Source organism: Acanthochromis polyacanthus, chromosome 13 (genome assembly GCF_021347895.1).
Source record: "Acanthochromis polyacanthus isolate Apoly-LR-REF ecotype Palm Island chromosome 13, KAUST_Apoly_ChrSc, whole genome shotgun sequence".
Classification (NCBI taxonomy): domain Eukaryota; kingdom Metazoa; phylum Chordata; class Actinopteri; family Pomacentridae; genus Acanthochromis; species Acanthochromis polyacanthus.
Genome location: NC_067125.1, coordinates 22170407 through 22192870, shown reverse-complemented (window position 1 = coordinate 22192870; position 22464 = coordinate 22170407). Strand labels below are relative to the sequence as shown.

Sequence of the window (22464 nt, the reverse complement as noted above, 5' to 3'; positions counted from 1 at the left end):
TAGCTTTTGCCCAGTCCAGCTCGAGTCCAGTTCCAGTCCAGTCCAATCCTAGTCTAGTCCAGCTCAAGTTCAGTCCAGTCCTAGTTCAGTCCAGTTCTAGTCCGGTCCAGCCCTGCCCCAGGAGGGGTCCTCTGCTCCAGCCCTGCCCCAGGAGGGGTCCTCTGCTCCAGCCCTGCCCCAGGAGGGGTCCTCTGCTCCAGCCCTGCCCCAGGAGGGGCCCCCGGCTCCACCTCTGCCCCTGGAGGGGCCCCCGGCTCCACCTCTGCCCCTGGAGGGGCCCCCGGCTCCACCTCCGCCCCTGGTGGGGCCCCCGGCTCCAGCTCCAGCTCCGCCCCTGGAGGGGCCCATGGCTCCAATTTCGCTCCTGGAGGGGTCTCCGGCCCCAGTTCCAGTTCAGCCCCTGGAGGGGAATCCTGTTCCGGAGCCAGTTTCACCCTTGGAGGGGTCCCCGGCCCCGGATCCCGTTCTACCCTCGGAGGGGCCCTCGACCCCGGATCATGTTCTGCCCCTGGAGCGGCCTCCGGATCCTGTTCTGCCCCCGGAGGGGTTCCGCCACCACCGGTCCCAGTCCGGCCATCAGCACGGCCCCCGGAGGGTCCCCGTCGGGCCAGCTGCCGGTTCCCAGCCCGGCCCCCAGAAGGGTCCCCATCGGGCCCGCCGCCGGTTCCCAGCCCGGCCTCCAGAGGGTCCCCGTCGGGCCTGCTGCCGGTTCCCAGACCGGCCTCCAGAAGGCCCCAACCGACTTAGCTGCCGGTTCCCAGCCCAGCCGCCGGAGGACCTCTGTCGGCCTGGCTATCAGTTCCCGGTCCAGCCCCAGTCTGTCCAGCCCCCAGGCTGTCCTCCGGAGTGGTCCTTTCAGCCTGTCCAGCTCCAGCCTGTCCAGCCCCTGGACCGTCCTCCAACGTTGTCTCCCCCACCCGCCCTGTCCAAGCCCGCCTGTCCCTCGGGCCGACCCCCGGAGCGGTCCCCCCTGCCGGATCCCTGCCAGTCCCTAAGTCACCCTGCCGGTACCCCGAGCAGCCCAGTGTGTGACAGGAGGCGCACATTGGGGGGGGGTACTGTCATGGCTCCTCCCTCTCCTGCTCGGTGCTCTGGCACAGCTGGCTCGAATGAGAAAACGAGCGCAGCTGCTCACAATGAGCTTTCAGCCCAGTATAAAGCCTGGCTCTCTTCCCTGCTCCAGTGCTGGGTCATTGCCTCAGGTTTCATGCTTCACGCCAGATAGAGTCCCTATATTAACCAGAGTAGCGACATGACGGGTCCAAAAAATTTTGGTCACGTGATCTATGGGCGCCATTTTGTTTCCTATTCATGAACACTGGGTTTTCCTGTTAACGTTGTTTACACCGCAGAGAGTAATTCTAGATCTTTTTTCGCTTCCTAAATACCTGAAAAATGACGGGCTGTTGTGCCTTTGGGTACATAAATCGATTGGAGAAGGGATTCCACATGTTTAGATTTCCCAGTAATCGTGAAAGAAGGAAACTGTGGGAAAATAAAGTCCGGAGAGTGGGATGGAAACCGACTTCATCATCGTTTTTGTCCCAGGTTCGTCCCATGTATGTACTTTCATGTTATGATGTATGGGTGAATGACAGATAGAAAAGTTTGTGATTTTAGGCAGTTGTGGTTATTTTAACTTTGACCATTTTCATGCATGGAGATGCATGAAATACGGGCCATCTTGAGATGTGCAAACATATTTTGCTCAATTGACCGAAGTTGCAGACTTGATGATAGAAACATTATACAGGTAAAAGCCAGAAAATTAGAATATTTTCATAAACTTGATTTATTTCCGTAATTGCGAACAAAAGGTATAACTTTTACATTATATGTAATCATTGCACGCAGACTGATGCACTTCAAATGTTTATTTATTTAATTTTGATGATCATAGGTGGCAACAAATGAAAATCCGACATTCCGTGGGTCAGAAAATTAGAATATTACCTGAGGCCAATACAAAAACAGGATTTGTAGAAATGTTGGCCAACTGAAAAGTATGAACGTGAAAAATATGAGCATGTACAGTACTCAATACTTGGTTGGAGCTCCTTTTGCCTCAATGACTGCATTAATGCGGCGTGGCATGGAGTCGATCAGTTTCTGGCACTGCTCAGGTGTTATGAGAGCCCAGGTTGCTTTGATAGTGGCCTTCAGCTCTTCTGCATTTTTGGGTCTGGCATTCTGCATCTTCCTCTTAACAATACCCCACAGATTTTCGATGGGGCTAAGGTCGGGCGAGTTGGCTGGCCAATTGAGTACAGAAATATCATGGTCCTTAAACCAGGCACTGGTAGATTTGGCACTGTGTGCAGGCGCCAAGTCCTGTTGGAACATAAAATCCCCACCTCCATAAAGCAGGTCAGCAGCAGGAAGCATGAAGTGCTCTAAAACTTGCTGGTAGACGGCTGCGTTGACCTTGGATCTCAGGAAACAGAGTGGACCGACACCAGCAGATGACATGGCACCCCAAACCATCACTGATGGTGGAAACTTCACACTAGACTTCAGGCAACGTGGATCCTGTGCCTCTCCTGTCCTCCTCCAGACTCTGGGACCTCGATTTCCAAAGGCAATGCAAAATTTGCTTTCATCAGAAAACATAACTTTGGACCACTCAGCTGCAGTCCAGCTCTTTTTTTCCTTAGCCCAGGTGAGACGCTTTGCGCGCTGTTTCTTGTTCAAAAGAGGCTTGACACGAGGTATGCGGCAGTTGAAACCCATGTCTTTCATGCGTCTCTTGGTGGTGGATTTTGAAGCACTGACTCCTGCAGCAGTCCAGTCCTTGTGAATCTCCCCCACATTTTTGAATGGGTTTTTTTTCACAATCTTCACCAGGGCGCGGTGATCCCTGTCGCTTGTACACTTTTTCCTACCACAGTTTTTCCTACCCTTTGCCTCTCCATTAATGTGTTTGGACACAGAGCTTTGAGAACAGCCAACCTTTTCAGCAATAACCTTTTGAGTCTTGCCCTCCTTGTGCAATGTGTCAATGGTTGCCTTTTGGACAGCTGTCAAATCTGAAGTCTTCCCCATGTTTGTGTAAGCTTCAGAACTGGACTGAGAGACCATTTAAAGCCCTTTGCAGGTGTTTTGAGTTAATCAGCTGGTTAGTGGGTGGCACCAGGTGTCTTCAAACTTGACCCATTTCACAATATTCTAATTTTCTGACCCACGGAATGTCGGATTTTCATTTGTTGCCACCTATGATCATCAAAATTAAATAAATAAACATTTGAAGTGCATCAGTCTGCGTGCAATGATTACATATAATGTAAAAGTTATACCTTTTGTTCGCAATTACGGAAATAAATCAAGTTTATGAAAATATTCTAATTTTCTGGCTTTTACCTGTACACCCATGGAAAGCTTTGATTCTCATGAATACGCCAGTATAGACCACTTTCAGATGTGATTACCACAGCGGGTAATATGAACACATTTGTCCAACAAACAGCAAATAACGTAAACAGCACAACTCACCTTTGAAGGCTCATAACTAGTCACAGATGAAAATATTCCACAAAAAAACGGCCATAATCCAATCTTGGACATCCAGACAAAACAAGTCAGTAAAATATTTTGCCCAAAACATGTCTTGAAATCAGTAAGCAATCCACAAATAGCTAAGCGAGTACACACACAGTCACGGGTGCATTAGTGTGTGGCACAGTGAATGGAAACAAAATGGCGTCAAATCCCCAGTTGTCGCTACTTTGGTTAATATAGGGACTCTAACGCCAGACACACTCTGCACCCCGTCGCAAGTGCTTCACCATCTGGACTCTGTTTTGTGGATTACCTTGCCTGCTCCGTCTTCCCTTTGCACCCCGGAATCCGTCTTCCGGTCAGCACCCCTCCTCTGTCTGCTCCTTGGACTGCCTGCTCCTCTGTCTTCGCCATGTCCCCGCCATTGGTTCCCTCAGTTCAGCCCCCCACCTTGTCTCCTGAAACCCCAGCCATTACGCGAGTCGCCTCTCCCCGTTTATTTCAGTTTAGCCTTCTTCGCGGCCCTTGGCCATCACCTTTAGTTTAGCTCAGTTTAGTTTTATTCCCCTTCAGCCCCGGTTCTGTTTATTCTCTACACCTCCCCTATAGAGTGTTTTTTGGTTTAAAATCCTGTTAATAAATTCCTTATTTAATTCACCCACCTGCCTGTTTTGTCTGCTGCTTGGGTTCACACCGCCTGACCGTGACATGATCATATATCATGATGGGTATTAAAACAAAGAAATATTTGAAAAGTGTCATTGCAGAAATTTATATTAATTTGTATTAAAATGCTTTTTACTGCACCAAGGGGAAGAAAAAAAATGTTACAAAGAATCACACAAACTGCATGGGGACAAAAAATGTTGCAGAAGATCTCTCTCTCTCTCTCTCTCTCTCTCTCTCTCTGTGTGTGTGTGTGTGTGTGTGTGTGTGTGTGTGTGTGTGTGTGTGTGTGTGTGTGTGTGTGTGCGTGTGTGTGTGTGTGCGCACTCATATGTGTTGCAGCATCTAAAGAAGTGTGAAATGCGTATCATTAATGCAGACAGTGATGATGTTCAGGTGAAGATAAAAGCCCACACAGTCAGATGGCTGTTTATCTGCTTCTAATGCTACTTAGCAAAGGCAGCACAGACACACACACACACACACACACACACACACACACACACACACACACACACACACACACACACACACACACACACACACACACACACACACCACGCAAATCTTCTCATCCCAAACAGTTCCCAGGACTCAGGCTCCACATCCCAGCAGTGAACATACTGTACAGAGGTAATGCAGCATGGTTGGGGTCGATGTGTGTGTGTGACTTGATGCTTATCTGACTGACAGAGAAGTGGGGTGGCCGAGGAGTGTGGGAGGAAGAGGAAAGGTCAGACAGGAGTGTGAGAGAGGAAGTCTTTAGGTAGCTCTAGCAGCCAGAGGAACTAGGCTACTAGGCGTTCAGTGTGGGAAACACACACACACACACACACACACACACACACACACACACACACACACACACACACACACACACACACACACACACACACACAGAATCCATGTGAACCAACTGCAAAAATATTTGTGAAACAGCTGACATTGCACTGCATTGTGTTTTATTTCGAACCTGAAGTTATCACACAGAGCTTTCCCAGAAGCCATGGCAATTAGTGCCCACAATGGCTCCTGAAACTGAAGCAGTGGAGCCTAATTCAGGTATTGCAAATTGTATAAATTATGTTTGCAGTTTTCTTACTGGAAAATGTCAAAGTATTAACTGTGCAAAGCCCTGTTGTCTGCTGATGGAGTCTCTCCATTCCTCCAAACAGAGCGGAAGTCTTTACACAGATCGTCTGAGGATGGATGTCCAGTCAAAAAGTTGTGACTGGACTTAATTGCAACTGCACATGTACAAGAAATAAATACAAATACAATGAATACAGAAAACTGTGAAACTGTACAAGGATATTTTCAGTCACCTACACCAAAAGATTAATGAATTATAAAGTTGTAATTGCAGTAGCTGCTTTGATTTCTATATTTTTCCATCATTAGTGTCCCCTCAGTGACATTCTATATTCTCTATAAATCTTGTGCTATCTCTGCCTGTGGTGTTCGACTCTGTAAAACATGCAATGCACAGCCATTATTTTAGAAGCATCCACAGAAATGGCATGTGTTTTTCTGTGTGTAGTAAATGGGGCAATACAGCTGTCCCAATACAGCTGTGGTATCAGTAGAATCATGTGTGCATCCAATATCCAATTACAAAGTCTGCCCTGGTCATGTGAGAACCTTGAATTGGCCTTAAGTAGATATTCCTTACTGCTCATGTGGGAGCACTCTACAAGGCCAGTTTTCTGTCATGCTTTGGTCCCTTTTCAGTGATTCAGGTCTTACCTATGACTGAGACAACCAAATAGTTACTTCTCATCTTACAAATCCAATTAGATACTTGGCATTATTTACTTTATGAGTGAGATATAATGCTTTGGGTCACTAGTATGCACACAATAATCATCTCAGTTTCATAGAAGTCTCATTCAAAGAGAACATGAAACCAATTAGGAGGATTGCTTTAAAAGTAGCAAATGTTGTCATAATGAGTGAACAGTGACATACCAATGTCATGTTACACACTAAATGGCTAAAAATGGTTTAAAATCTTGCTAAGAGAAGCCTGACTGAAAGGATAAAGCAAAGTGAAAGGGCCAAGATGAAAACTAAGAGAGACAGACAGAGAACTAAAGTAGAAAAAGAGGAAACAGAGCGGACAGCAGACCAGAGTTCCTTCTGTCACTCCAATGAACAGGAGCGTCCTGCTCCCCCACAATCGCCAATTCTCTCCCTCCTCCCTCATTTCCTACCTTACACCCCCAACACACACACACTCCTCCACAAATCCCTTCACGCCAAACTCACTCAAGATTAAGCATGTGTGAAATTGAGGACTTTCTAATACACACACCCCCTCTACTCAGACATGTACACACACAGACACACACAGACACACACAGACACACACACACACACACACACACACACACACACACACACACACACACACACACACACACACACACACACACACACACGAGGAAAAGAAAGTACTGAATAGTGCATGAGTAAGCAGCAGAGAGGAGGTGGGGTTTTCTGTAATGGAGGAGGTCTAATCAGGGTCTGGTCAGGATCTAAATATCAAGTTGGTGAGAAAGTTACACAGTACTTGTTAAATAATAACTTCCCCTCTTGGATCACCAGAGCCTGTTTCCATGACTGTTAAATACGCACAGTGGTGATTGGGTGAAAAGATAGACACTGTGTCTAAGTAGATTTATCACCATATGTGATATAGAAGTTAACTGAATGTCCAAGCTCTTGGTGTTTTGAATTGGGCAACATCAAGCCTCAAACTGCCCATTTACTGAGAAAATGGCATCTTGTTATTCCTTAACCAGGAACCGCGACGGCACTACATTCAGTGTGTAAAGGTGACTGATGATGATATTTATGGAATCAATAAATGCTTTTACAGACATTTTTAAACGAACTCTCATTCATGTGACTGTTCTCAGTCTGCTCAACAATAGTTTATATTTAGAACGACAGTGTGACGATAGTAATCGACATTGTCGTATCACGTTTTGTGTCCGACCAGTTTATTGACATGTACAGTGTCTTGTGAAAGTATTCGGCCCCCTTGAACTTTTCAACCTTTCGCCACATTTCAGGCTTCAAACATAAAGATATAAAATTTTAATTTTTTGTCAAGAATCAACAACAATTGGGACACAATCGTGAAGTGGAATGAAATTTATTGGATATTTTATACTTTTTTAACAAATTAAAAACTGAAAAGTGGGGTGTGCAATATTATTCGGCCCCTTTACTTTCAGTGCAGCAAACTCACTCCAGAAGTTCAGTGAGGATCTCTGAATGATCCAATGTTGTCCTAAATGACTGATGATGATAAATAGAATCCACCTGTGTGTAATCAAGTTTCCGTATAAATGCACCTGCTCTGTGATAGTCTCAGGGTTCTGTTTAAAGTGCAGAGAGCATCATGAAGACCAAGGAACACACCAGGCAGGTCCAAGATACTGTTGTGGAGAAGTTTAAAGCCAGATTTGGATACAAAAAGATTTCCCAAGCTTTAAACATCTCAAGGAGCACTGTGCAAGCAATCATATTGAAATGGAAGGAGTGTCAGACCACTGCAAATCTACCTAGACCCGGCCATCCCTCTAAACTTTCCCCTTGAACAAGGAGAAGACTGATCAGAGATGCAGCCAAGAGGCCCATGATCACTCTGGATGAACTGCAGAGATCTACAGCTGAGGTGGGAGAGTCTGTCCATAGGACAACAATCAGTCGTACACTGCACAAATCTGGCCTTTATGGAAGAGTGGCAAGAAGAAAGCCATTTCTCAAAGATATCCATAAAAAGTCTCGTTTAAAGTTTGCCAAAAGCCACCTGGGAGACACACCAAACATGTGGAAGAAGGTGCTCTGGTCAGATGAAACCAAAATGGAACTTTTTGTCCACAATGCAAAACGATATGTTTGGCCTAAAAGGCAGCACAGCTCATCACCCTGAACACACCATCCCCACTGTCAAACATGGTGGTGGCAGCCTCATGGTTTGGGCCTGCTTTTCTTCAGCAGGGACAGGGAAGATGGTTAAAATTGATGGGAAGATGAATGGAGCCAAATACAGGACCATTCTGGAAGAAAACCTGTTGGAGTCTGCAAAAGACCTGAGACTGGGACGGAGATTTATCTTCCAACAGGACAATGATCCAAAACATAAAGCCAAATCTACAATGGAATGGTTCACAAATAAATGTATCCAGGTGTTAGAATGGCCAAGTCAAAGTCCAGACCTGAATCCAATCGAGAATCTGTGGGCAGAGCTGAAGACTGCTGTTCACAAACGCTCTCCATCCAACCTCACTGAGCTCGAGCTGTTTTGCAAGGAAGAATGGGCAAGAATTTCAGTCTCTCGATGTGCAAAACTGATAGAGACATACCCCAAGCGACTTGCAGCTGTAATTGCAGCAAAAGGTGGCGCTACAAAGTATTAATGCAAGGGGGCCGAATAATATTGCATGCCCCACTTTTCAGGTTTTTATTTGTTAAAAAAGTTTAAAATATCCAATAAATTTCGTTCCACTTCACGATTGTGTCCCACTTGTTGTTGATTCTTGACAAAAAATTAAAAATTTATATCTTTATGTTTGAAGCCTGAAATGTGGCGAAAGGTTGAAAAGTTCAAGGGGGCCGAATACTTTCACAAGGCACTGTGTTTGCATACTTGGGAAGATCAAATCAGCTGTAAGATGAAACACAGATACAAACACATTCACAAATACTTGATTATCAATTATTTTCGTACATTTAGCTCCAGTCATATGAAACCAGGAGCTTCCCTTAGTGTGGCAGCGTTTTAAGATTTTGCCCAATTTAGAATTTATAACTGGGCTCCAAAAACCTACAATGTAGTCCCTGGTACCTTAGAAAATATATCCCCAGGAGTTTTCTAAAAATATATATGTTAAGTACTTCTTCACTGTCAACTTCAAGAACACTTCTATTGTTTGCCGAATTGTAGATTTTGATCTGGACACATGATGTAACTAGAAAAGCACTCGGAGAGCGCATACCTCCGCCATGCCGTTTGTCTGTCTGTCCGTCTGTGTGTGTGTGTGTGTGTGTGTGTGTGTGTGTGTGTGTGTGTACTTGCTACATTGTGAGAACCATTTTCTGCATTTAACTGTCAAAGTGAGGACATTTTTACAAAGTGAGGACATTTTGGCCGGTCCTCACTTTGAAACAGCCATGTTTGAGGGTGAAGACTTGTTTTTAGAGAACAGGTATGAATTGAGGTTTGGTTAGGGTTAGGGTAAGGATTAAGTTTAGGCAATCAGTTGTGATGGTTAAGGTTAGGATAAGGCTCTCGGAAATGCATTACGCCTATGGATGTCCTCACTAAGATAGAAGTACAAACATGTGTGTGTGTGTGTGTGTGTGTGTGTGTGTGTGTGTGTGTGTGTGTGTGTGTGTGTGTGTGTGTGTGTGTGTCTGTTTGTCTGTTAACAGCATAACTCAAAAAGTCATGGATGGATTTTCACCAAATTTTTACAGGATGTCCGGAAGAGCAAAAGTAACAATCGATTAGATTTTGGAGGTGATCCGGATCACCGTCTGGATCCAGGATTTTTTTTGAAGGTCTAAGGACAATTGAGAGATGACCATCTCTCAACTGTCCTTTGACCTAACTGTGATTCGTAAACAGTTATAAATCTGTTTACGAATCACCTTCTTAACCAGTTGAGTTATCTGGACACCTTGCTCCAATCTGTTGGACGACATACTAACCTATGATGTTTTTGTCATATTTTGGACCACATACTAAGATATACTAAAAAGTTCAAAGTGATCCAGAATCCAGGATCCTTTCCGGATTGCCACCAAAATTAAATCAGCTCTTCCTCTTACCATAGTCTACATCCCCTCAAAATTTAATCTGAATCTGCCCAGGCGTTTTTGAGTTTTCTTGCTAACAGACAGACAGAAGGACACACAGACACACAAAACGCCGGGTGTCACATAACCTCCTTGGCGGAGGTAATAAATATCTACAAAAGCTACTTGTAGATACAACATTCCTAGAATATGATGTTGTCGTGATGATGAAATCACCTCTTACAGTTTTTTTCGATTGCTAACAAACATTGGTCGAAACTGAAGTCACATGTTCAAAACTCTTAACACAGTCTGCAAAACAGCAGTCCATGTGGACTGAACTGTGAATCACTTTTCATTGCTTTCACACAAAATGCATTCAGTGACCACAGTCACCAAAATTCATCAACTCTTTTCTCAGTTTCTAGTTCACCGCCTGCAAAACACTAGACTTTTACAGCATATTTTTCAAATGCTAACACACTGTGTTCAAAACAGTTAAAAACACAATCAAAACAGAATGATGGGGGAAAAACCATGAGGAACTTCTGATGCAGCCACATTGAAATCTATTGAAAATCATATCAAAATATTGACAATAAAAATAAATTAAAAAAATTAAGTAATTCCAAACACAGCTGAGTGTAGTTGTCAGCTGAAAACCAATTCAGGTGATCTGTGTTTGGCCTCATCAGAAACTGTATAGAAGGAGACACTCAAAAAGGTTCTAGCCACAGTGCATCGCGAGAGAAGACATCAGATGTGTCATGGATGGAAACGTGGCCAAATGCAGGCGACAGGTTGTGATTGTTACAGTATACATGTACATGTTGTTGGTTTTTGACTTTTATCTCTTGATTTCTATTCTGCCCCCTGAATTCTGAGATTCTGCATTTTTTTGTTTACAGCAAACTTTCTATTTTTTGTAAGGTCCCAAAGTACCGATGCAAAGGCACAGAGTAAATACATCAATGTTGTTGAAGTAAACTGCTGCATTCCTGATTCATTCTTGTTGCAATATATTACAATAATTTAGAAAACTCAAAATGCAAAGATCTTATTTTATAATAAAATACTGATTTATCTAAAAAGAAATTCAAACTTGAAAGATTACAATTTATTTCATGTAATGCTCTCTGTTGTTAGTATTTTGCACTTCAGTGTCCTAAGACTGACAGCATTTGTTTCCAAAGTGAGACTATTGCTCGTGTTGTGGTTGAATGAGCTTATTTTGAGACATTTATGAAGTGTTTTGTTGGTGAGAAACAGTTTTGGGGACAAGATTTACTGTTTAGCTGAGATACATGATGGAAATGCAGGTTGTGTTAAGAGTTTTGAACATGTGACTTCAGTTTCAACCAATGCGTGTTAGCAATCGAAAAAAACTGTAAGATGGAGCCACATAATAAGCCTCATGTTTTTTTGGCTTTACTGCACGTCTCTTGTGATTGCATGAATATTAACATTTTCTCTCTCTCTCTGGAGAAATGCATGAAAACGTTAAAAACATTTTAAAGTGTCTCAGTCTAAATGCAAACCAAATGTGAAAGATGTCACCCTACAGCGGACAGCTCCTGGTGCTGAAATGAAGTGTGATTAACTTATCAGATATGGAGTATGTACAAGATAAATTATACATATAAATACAATTCAGAGTGAAATAATAATAATTTTGCATTACTCATTTTCAGTATTTTAGGTAAGAACTCTGTGCTGATGATTGTCACCAGTTGTATATACCGGTATGTTAGGGCTGGGACTTTAATGCGTTATTTTAAATTAATTAATTACAACCAAATGACGCAATAAGTAAATTGACGCATTTAATCACAGCTTTCTCCGTTCCCTAATTTCTGCCACACCAGTAACTCTGATGAACACTCCAGTCCAGTAGGTGGCGGTAATTAAACTAAAGTCTGTTTGCCAGGCATGAACAAGACACACAGCAAGCAGTGAGTGGCTGTGTCCGAAATTGCACACTAACATACTACTCATACTAAATGTGACGTCAAAATAAGTATGTAGTGCGTTCACATTGGATAGTATGAATAGATTGAGTACGCGAGAAATACCCGGCTGTATACTATATCCGGAAAAATTTTAAGTATGCGCGGTGACCACACTAGTCATACTCAACCGCCCCATAATGCTTTGCGAGCTATCCACCGAAATGCAAGCCTCCTTATTTTATTTTATGTGGTTAAGTAGTCATCCTAATCACCCCACAGATTTGAGAAATAGGCGTTTTCTGACCAACGTTTTAAATTTGTCAGACGCCTCACAACGTGCTACTGAATGCTAGCAGCTAGTTGCAGCAGCTCGCTTTGCATACAGAGCAAGTAGCAGCTACCTCCAGTAGCCTGCAGCTACAACTGAAACGATTCGCATAATCTGGCTAATAACTGCATGAGGAGTGCCGGCTTGAAATTGCCACATTAATTATGCGACTGTTTGTTAGCGTAAAATCGACCTGAAGCTGGCATTCAGCCAAGATATTTGATAGCCGTACTTCCGGTTTTTGTCGTCGGAGGTTTGAAATGCATTATGGGAAACGGAGTAGTATACTACAGTGTGAACGGTCGGCATTCTAATCATACTTATAGTACGTAGTATACAGTATATACTCATTGAGAATGTAGTATGTAGTACGTTAGTATGCGATTTCGGACACAGCCAGTGACTTCAGCGCACTAGTGAACAGTGAAAGAAGATGAGATTAAGCTTGCTAGGCACAAAGTTTTCTTGTAAAAATCTTCCTGATGACAGCTTGGATAAAAGCGTAGCTGTGTGCAAATTGTGTAACAAAGAGTTTTCTGATCACTGCAGCACTTCTAAGTTGACGGTAAACATGTTGCTGTTAGCACCAGAGCTAACGTTAGCTACGACAGTCCTGCTAACGGCTAATGGTTAACGGTGTAGCCATCCTATAAGAGACTACTTTTCAAGACAGTGCTTGAGTTTACAAAAAGTTTTAAAAGTCTGGATATAATCGCTTAAATTGCACTTTGACTTTGCAATAATCTGCAAATGTAGTAGAAAGATGAGAAATGCAGATAAATATGAAATTGAATATGAAAAAAATGAAAAATGAAACAAACTGTTTTGTTTCAGTTATTACTCTGTCGAGGCTCCGCCTCCTTGAAAGAGGAGGAACAACAAAAATATCTGTCTTTCAATAACTTAATTCTAAACTTTTTGTTTTTTAATAATACATAAATCAAAATTTATATTCCTAAAAAAACGAACCATTAAAATTACACCATTTATCAGACCCAGAAATTATGAAAAGTGAATGAATTTCTGGATTTTCAATTTTTTGAATGTCCTTGAACTACTTATGCTGATGTTACAGCCAATGAAATAAACAACAAAATCCAGACTTTAAATCATCAAAATAACTTTATTTTCTATATGTCCCATTTAAATTTTTTTTTTTTAGAAATTTTAAATTATAAACACGCATATATCTATTCATTAATTCAACTGTCACCCACAATTTTTGTTGAGTTGAAAAACTTAATTTATTGTGTTCACACAATTGAGATCACACATGGAGTTTATAATACAGCTGAGCTGTCTGTCAGCGTGAGGAGGAATGAGCCATTGAAGTGACCACAAAAAAAGCAGCTTAGAAGAAGCAAGCATTTCTAACAGACCTACCAGGGTACCATGAGTTGGTTTGCCAAAGTCAAGTGTTTTTTTTTTGTTTTTTTTTTGCTTGTTTGTTTACAAAAGCAGGTGTGCACAACTATCCATCCATTATCTATATACAACTTTGTCCTCTGTAGGCTCATAGGGATGCTGGAGTCTACCCAGCTGACTTAGGGTGAAGGCAGGGTTCACTTGCACAGGTCACCAGTCTATCACAAGGCGACATATAGAGACAAACAATCACACTCACATTCCCACCTACGGACAATTTAGAATCACCAGTTTACCTCAGCATGTCTTTGGACTGTGGGAGGAAGCTGGAGAACCTGATGAGAACCCACTCAGAGGGAACATGCAAACTGCACACAGAAAGGCCAACATTTCAAACCCAGGACCTTATAGCTGTGTTAGCCACTGCATCACCGTGCAGCCCTGTGCACAACCAGAAAACGGCAAAACCTATGGCAAGACTCAAAAACAGAGAGGCCTGGCTACAGCATACAAATACTGGAACAGAGATATATGGACTGACGATTCAAAAACTCATGATCCAAGACTTACTGCATGTATGGCTGCCAGTAAAACTGGCATACTGGCATTTATTAATGATTTCACTGCTGCACAGAAGGACTGCAGAGGTATACGGACACATTCTGTGTGATCATACTCAGTGTATATGCATAGAATGCACGTAAAAAAAAAAACACAAAATCTCACTGGAGGACATTTTATCATTTAACTGCAGTCCACCTGCTGACGTGTAGCCAAAAGTAAAAAAAGAAAACAAATTTTAAAAAAAACGCCCACAACAAGCAACAGCAGTAGGAATCTGGGAATCTGAATATCTGGGAGAGCATCACCAACGTTTCTGCTGATGTATGTGTGTCCAAAGCTTCAGGCGTTCACTGGCTGCAAAGGATAAAAATATTAAATGTTCTGTTTTTGGTTGACTTCATGAGTATCTGTGCAATTACATTTGAATCTCTAAACTTTGGACACAATGCGTTACAAGACTATATGACCCTCACAAGTCTTTCTAAACTCATGGAAACCTTCTCAAATTCAAGCTGAGACTTGGCACTTAAAGGCAGTGTGTGGTTTTTGTCTAAAACAAGTTGTCATAAACTAATAAGTTGAAGAGAGCATGTGATACTACCTGACTTATGTTCCATTAGGTGTGCAATGTTCCTACCTGACTCCTGACTCATTCACTCTACTGGTGTTCTGTAGACACTACATATACTGTTCATAATGTAAGGAGCTCTTAGTTATAATTTGGTCAAAAACAGGAGTACCTGACTCATAGTTGTTGAGGAAAACGCTTTAAGTGCTGTTTGGAGCTGAACTGTACAGTCATGTCAGACTGTAAACCTGAGGATTGAAGCAGCTGATGAGGCAGGTGTGTCTGTATGACCAGTATGAATGCACACCACACACTTCCATAAAGGTGTTTCTCTATAACATTTGTTTTTTTAAGGATAAGATCATCAGTTTTCGATTTTTTTTTAATACTGGTGTGGCAAGAGCAATAACAGGAAGATGAGAATAAAGACTTAAAACACCACCTGAGTAACAGCACCCCAAGAAGTACTACCTTAAAAAACATCAACATGTTGTGGAAAAGTGAGGCACATGGGCTTGTTACTGATTTAAGATAGAGAAGTGTTTTTAAGAAATCGAATATTTTATTGAAATATTCCAATTTAAAAATATCCACAGGAACAGGAGCTGCTAGCAGGTGAAAAATAATAAGAATAATCAAATGAAAGATATTCAACAACACAGCGACATCCTTATTCCAGACCAAGTTAGACTATAGCACCAAAACTCCTGAGTAGTTTTTACTGGACAAAAGTGTGTTTTGTCACTCATGAAGACTGCACTGCTCCTAATCAGCAGATAATAATCCTGTGCACAGCTGGTAGACTCAATCATCTGCCAGGGTGCTGAACTGGAGCAGGGATGATGTACAAAAACAGGAAGACACTGATGAGCCAAAACCTAATATACCCTAACATGCTGCTGGTCCTTACCACCAGAGCATCTCTGGCCTGCTTAGGCCAACATTCAACACCTTCATCTTCAGGTATGAAAGAAAATATTAAACAGAAAAAAAGCCCTTTTTTATTTTATTGTGACTTTAACAAACTGTTATTCAACTCAGTGTGACCTGCGCAGGTAATGCAAAAGCAGCTGAATAACCCTGTCTAACAGCCCAACTGAGTGTCTGGCATTATAGTCAAGTATCAGGCATTGAAGAGCTCCATTCTCTCCTCGCCCGTGACGTGTTTTAGAGTCCACAAATCATCAGAAATCTTTGACATTATCTCTGCTATTGTCTTCTCTACACACATGCACTCACACACAGTCTGTGTATGTGATTCGGCTGAGTTGAGAGCAGACATTTTCTCGGTGTGAGGGCCATCGCTGTCGCATTCCTTTGTTTGCCACACATGACACACTCCCTCTCCCACTGTGTGGTAATATGGCTATTTTCTCAGTCAATTTGCCACTCTCAGCATCCAAGCACATGCAAATATGGAAGATGATACCGATTGGGGAATAGTGTTCGTCTGTAAAATGTGCGCCAACTGTTTAAGTCTAGGTTATTGTTGAGCTGGGGCGCTGGTACTGTTTTGAATTCATGCTTTGCTTTGACAAAAAAGAAAAAAAAGATTTGTAAGAAACTGTGCTTATGAAGAACAAAGGATCAGGATGGTGGTTTCAGTTTCAATTCCATGTGTAGAGACATATTTACTTTGCCCCGTTTTCAGTTTTAACTTCATTACAATGAAACATACCATGATATTTCATTTCATGTGCTCATGCAAATATTTGTTTCGATAGATGAAATTACTGTGACTGTAAATTCACCATATACTTACATAGTTTCCCTTTTTCTGAAGTTAGATATCGGAACTTCAGTGAAATACAATCATGGCACATAATGAGACTCCTATGTTAACCAGCATTCACTACCTCAGCAGTGCCCTGCAAATCTCGACCAGAGAAACCCTGATTGTGAATGTTTGGACTATAAGTTAGCCTGAATGCTACACAGCCAGACAAAAGCAGCTCGATCGCAAACATTCACTTTCGTTTTGAAAACACTTCCGCAAATAGAATTTTTGAAAACATTTGAGGTGAGAAATAAGCTGTGCAGTTGCTGAATCTGTCCTCGTTTTAGTTCATGATGGCTAGTTTAGATGTTTGATGACGTTTTGTGACGTGTCGGACCTCTTCTCTCTGCGCCTCATTTGCATAAAGCAGAAGTCAAGTCTACTTTATGCAAATGAGCTGTGGTCAGCTCCATAGAGCAGTGCAACCAGTCTGCAATGCAGTGCATTTCACTTAGACTATGAGTATGTTTATATGCAGTCAAAAACCCTTTCTTAACCGGAATATTAGCAATAACCCGGTTGTGTACGGCCATGTAAACACCCGCAAAAACCCGAATATGCTCATATTTGGGTTTTAAAAACCTGAATAAGACCCCTGGGTTACTCCTTTTCTAACCCGAATATCTCGTCATATCGCATCGGAATATCCCGATAGAAAGAAACATTAGTTTTCGTTCTGCGCATGTTTCATCCGAAAGGAATCTTGGTCTTTTGAGTCCGGCAACTACTTGTATACATGTTGTATCCGCGTCTGGTGCACGACCCACCGGAAATACACAAAGAGAGGTAAACAGACATTGCGAAACCCACACGCGGCACCACAGCGCCACACAGCGTCAGCACAGCGTCACACAACAGGAGTAACTCTGTCTGTTTATCCATGTAAACGGGTTATTCCAAACGTTTCAGAAACCGGAATATTGACCTTAACCCGAATATTGACTGCATATAAACGTACTCTATGAATGAGATGCGAGGAATTGACGGATCCTGTTGACACATACCTTGACTGCTTACTGTGGCAGTTGTGTTGTTGAACTCTGCACCAGTAAGTTGTAAAAAGATGCGTGCTGAATGTCCAGTTTAGTGAATTAGCTAAGTCTCATGCCACTGCACTGCTGGGATTCTCAAACTCTAATGGTACTTGTCCACAGGATCAGTTTTTCTTGCATGGAAAAGCGTAGCATCTGAATATTGCCTGCTTTGTGGGCGGGTCACTTGTGTGCCACTACATGGTCACATGACAGCCGCTTCGCTTCATTTCGGTAGATGCATCGGACCAACATGGCAGCTCGGTCGCAAACTTTCTCTTTTATTAGGAAAACACTTCAGCAAAAAGTATTTCTGAAAGCATGCAAGTATTTACTTTCACTGACCTCTGCATCTTCAGGTAAGAGAGCTGACTCCTGATTTGGAAGAGATGTATTTCAACTACACACAATCTTTGAAGTAAAGGAAGGAAAATTGTGTTAAGGTTTGGATGGACTGGATACCTAGATAGACAACTGTAGGAAAAATAAAATGTTCATTCGGCAAAAGATATTTAAAAATAGATGGTTTCTATAAGCGCAGCAATGTTTCATTTTGTAGCATCTGAATCCTATTACAGACATAAAGGCCTGAATACAAATATGGAAGTTGCAGTAATCTATATTGTTATTCTGCTAAGGAATGGCAGATTTGCATGAAATTTTCAGGGAAGGTTAAAAATGACACAAGGACCAAGTGATTAGATTTTGGCAGTGATGCAGCTTATAGTTGGGATCCATGGATTTGTTAAAGATTTCTGTATCATTGCCAGATAGCAGCACTGCATCACTGTAACCATGACAACAAGTGAACACTACACCAGCGGCCTGCTGACCATCACATGATTGTGATCCTACTACAGATCCACCACTGTGGACTTACCAGGACTTATCCATCAGAAATGATTCTAGGAACAACTGATTAAATTGTGGAAGTGTTTCAGAGTCAAATCAATTCTGCTGCCCGCTACATATTCAGATCATGGGATTCGGCATCCGTACATAACTTACACATGCATAACACAAGCCTGTGCTCAGTGCAAGGTCATTTTATTTGTGGGTACATCTATATTATACAGCCATATTATATGGTACCATGATTTCTGACAAAAAATTTTTCAACATTTCATTTGTCAGAAATGATATAACTGAGCAGCCCTGAAGAGAACTGCACTCTCTGGGTGCTTTTCTTGTTATAATTATCCTTATTTTGTTTTGAAAACGCGCAATGTCAGCAAATGCTGATATATGTCCAACTCACAATCTCTCACACACACAAATCCACATGCACACACAGATACACTCGGTCCCTACACCACCCCCTATAGCTCAGGTACACCCTTCTGACTCCGTCCCCCCAGTTGCTAGGCAACATGTTCCTTGTGTGGACACCCACCTGCCTTCAGGCTTCAGCGCTCTAAATTTGGTCTTAATTGCAAATTGAGTGGGAAAGCAGGCCGACGCTGGCTGAATGAGAAGCAGGCAGCCGAGGCTCCGGCTGTGGCCTCTGAGACAACTCAGTCACCATGAAGTGACAGAGACAGTCTGGAGACACAGTAGGACTTACATGTTCCGAAAGACCAACATGGAAGCTGCTGTCGAGGTGGACGTGGAAAAAGCACAAGTCAAAGTTCAGGTTCTCAAAGGCAGGAAGAGAAAATGTAACAAGGAAAGTCTGTGTAGGAATATGTTAATGCAGCAGTCTTGTAATTGAGTTAAAAACAAATATCTGTGTTTAAAGTGTCAAAATACAGTTGACTATGGCTGCAAGACAGCTTTCAGGCACATATTTGAAATGAATTCAGTAAACCTTTAATTCATCCAACCACACCAAAAACTGTCCATGGTTTAGTGTTTGGAAGGTCCCTATGGTCTAGGTCATTAGTCCTTCCTTTCACTTAAAGTGTTACTACTGCCAAAATATTCTGATTGTGACTCAGCTTTTCCCTGTTGTCAGCTCGGTGTCGAGACCTCAGAGAACCTGCCATGATGTAAGACTGACAATTGTACATTTCTTAGATGGGGTTTGCATATTTACATAGAAAATGTGGAAATTTTGCTAAACTATAAAGAGACATTCACCCATTCACAGAAAGAGTTACTGAACATATCACAGTTGTAGTTGATAATATTTAAACTGCAAACTGCCCAGTAGTAAATGTTGAGCTCCAGACATTGTGGAATGTCTGAAACATTGCTTGATGGAGCATCTCTTGAAGCTCAGATTGAAAAATTCCATGCACTGCAACTTCAAAAGCAGTAAACGCAAAAAGGTTCAAAGGTTGCCATTACTTATTAGTAAAAGATGTTGAGTTTCTGGTGATCTGTCATGTTGACTGTTTACATTTACCAGTTTGAGCCATGAAGTGCTTCAAGCTTCAAATTCAGGACGCTCTACTTAGGCAGTTGCTTGTTTGAACACAGAGTTAATTGTAGACTGTTAGCAGTTTGGTGAATAGATTACGGACAAACCACCTTTGCTGTTGTAGTCACTTATCTCTGTATACTTTCTTGTTGACAGTCTTGTACATTTTACTTTTTTGTTACTAACTTTTCTGTATTAAGTTGTTTATTTTATGTATCAGGAGAGTTTCTTGTCCATCTCAGTCCCATGAAAACCTTCTGCTGCAAGTCACTCGACATGATCTATCAGAAGCAGAGCAGTACTTTCACTCTTCAACTCCAGAATGAAATTTCTCACTTCACACTATCTGAAGATGCAGAAAAAATAAATCAAAAAACAATCAAAATGTGTGTTAAAAGCTATTTTTCCAGTGGCTTGGAAGCAAAGTATTTGCTACATCTTTTCTTTAAATGCAAAAATCTGATCTTAACATTACACACACTGTGGTTTCATGTGTGACGGATGAAAACACAGCAGCATGCCACTACCACATCCCAACCTGTGATTTGAAAAGTCATTTCACATTTAAGTCTTCTCATCGTCATATCTCAAATATGCTTTAATAGCTGTCTTAATGAACAAAAAGCTGGATTTGCTGATAATATAACAGGAGTAACAAGTATCCAGCTGATTTACCGCAGCAATTAAGCACTAATGTCAAAATGAACAACACTTATAAAGAGAACTCGACTCCTTAAATGTTTTTCACGAAACTTTCCTGGCTTTTGAAGTCTCCTCCAACTGAAATATTACACAGATACATCGACAGGCCTAAAACTCTTAAGAGAGCACATATCGGAGAAGGGCTCCGTTCGCTCAATTCAATTACCACAGCCCTATACACAATCCACAGGAGACAACGGTGCACCGGATGCTCATTTCAACTCCTCTTTCCCCAAATCCCCATAGAAATCTCCTTCGGTTGGACAATGCACTTTTTCCCATTTGAAAAAAAGAAAGAAAATCAATATCTGGTTTCAATACACATGGAAGCCGATCAATACCAGCCCCGGCTCTCTTTTTCTCTGCCACGCTCTTTCTCCAGTTTTCACTCCATCTCTGGCAAATGGTAAATAGAAACAATGGTGTATGGTTATTGGGAGGTCAGGGTGCAGCCGGAGGAGAGAATAAGGCTGCTGATGAGAGTGCTTGAGCTGGAATCACACAGCATCAATGCCGTTAACCTCTCTGTGGAGCGGCATGGACAAAAGAACTGAAAGGACACACACACACACACACACACACACACACACACACACACACACACACACACACACACACACACACACACACACACACACACACACACACACACACACACACAGGAAAACACGCATGTTTAACCTGCACAGAGAAAAAAATCACATGTTTGATTGGGTGTTTTGTGGCTGATGAAGATTTCATTTGACTGTGCCTGCTGCTGATGATAGACGGAGCGCCCGATTTAGTATGGTAGAAAAGTGTCTAAAAATGAAATAAAGAACCTGTTTTGTCTAAAATAAAATAGAATAAGATATTTCAAATTATGCATGTGAGTGACAATAGCTGAAACATAAGCATTCATGCTTGAATTGGACTCCCTGACTTGCCTCCTTATAAACTGTAAATTTATACTATAAAGGCCTTTTAATGAAAGTGAAAATACATTTGTGCCTTTTTAATTTTATATTGTTATCATTTTTGATCATTTGGCCTTTAGTCTTAACCCTTTCCACCCAGGACATCCCTGTACTGGCTACTTTTCACATGAAACATTTGGGAATATCTTGTAGGAAGACGTTTAAAACAAACCAAAAAATAGTCCTGGATTTCAGGGGTTAATATCCCCATGATGAAGATAAGACACTGATTAGATGAAACCGATTTAAAAAGGTAGAAACTGTGATTGAAAGTGTAATAATAACATTAAGAGTACAAGAGCATCTCTGCACACTGGAAAATGTTAAGACAGAATCTACAGTTAGTTAATAGATGTAGTAGTACCAGATGTCCTCAGAAGAAGTAGAAGAACATTGTAAAATAACTTCCTTTTCAGGTCTCCACACAGAGAATGTATGCATTGATATAAGAGAGCTGATTATTTCAATAGCAGCAGCATCCAGACAGAATTTATGCTTGTAATTGCACATATTTGGTGAAAGAATTAAAAAAAATGTATAGACATAATTTCTATAGTGCAGACTGTTCTTGTGTCACTGACCACACTGCCGTAAACAAATATTGTATCTAGCATGTGTGATAAAGATCAGGACATCCCAGATGAGGTTGCTATGGCTGGAGGGTAATTAAGGTGCAGAGGAACGGACCCATAATAACATCCCAGCAGGGGGATGTCGACACTTCTTCCTGACCGCACTAACCTGCTGAAGCTGAAAACTTACAATGAATGTTTGGCCCACCACCACAAATGTCCAATGAATTTGTTTGATTTCTTTTTTTTTTCCCCAAAAAACATATTTCCAATAAATCTGGTGGCAGGATCTCTGTCTTTCAAAGACGGATATAAAAC

General features: G+C 41.8%; 1 protein-coding gene across 1 annotated transcript in view; it reads left to right on the top strand.

Annotated features, from left to right (window-relative positions):
* The window catches only part of LOC127536874 (uncharacterized), a 158081-nt gene that overhangs the window by 1807 nt on the left and 133810 nt on the right, over positions 1-22464 (top strand). The window contains exon 2 of the mRNA XM_051958256.1: positions 125-1007. Coding sequence (XP_051814216.1) covers positions 125-1007 — 883 coding nt within the window. The remainder of the gene's footprint in view (positions 1-124; positions 1008-22464) is intronic.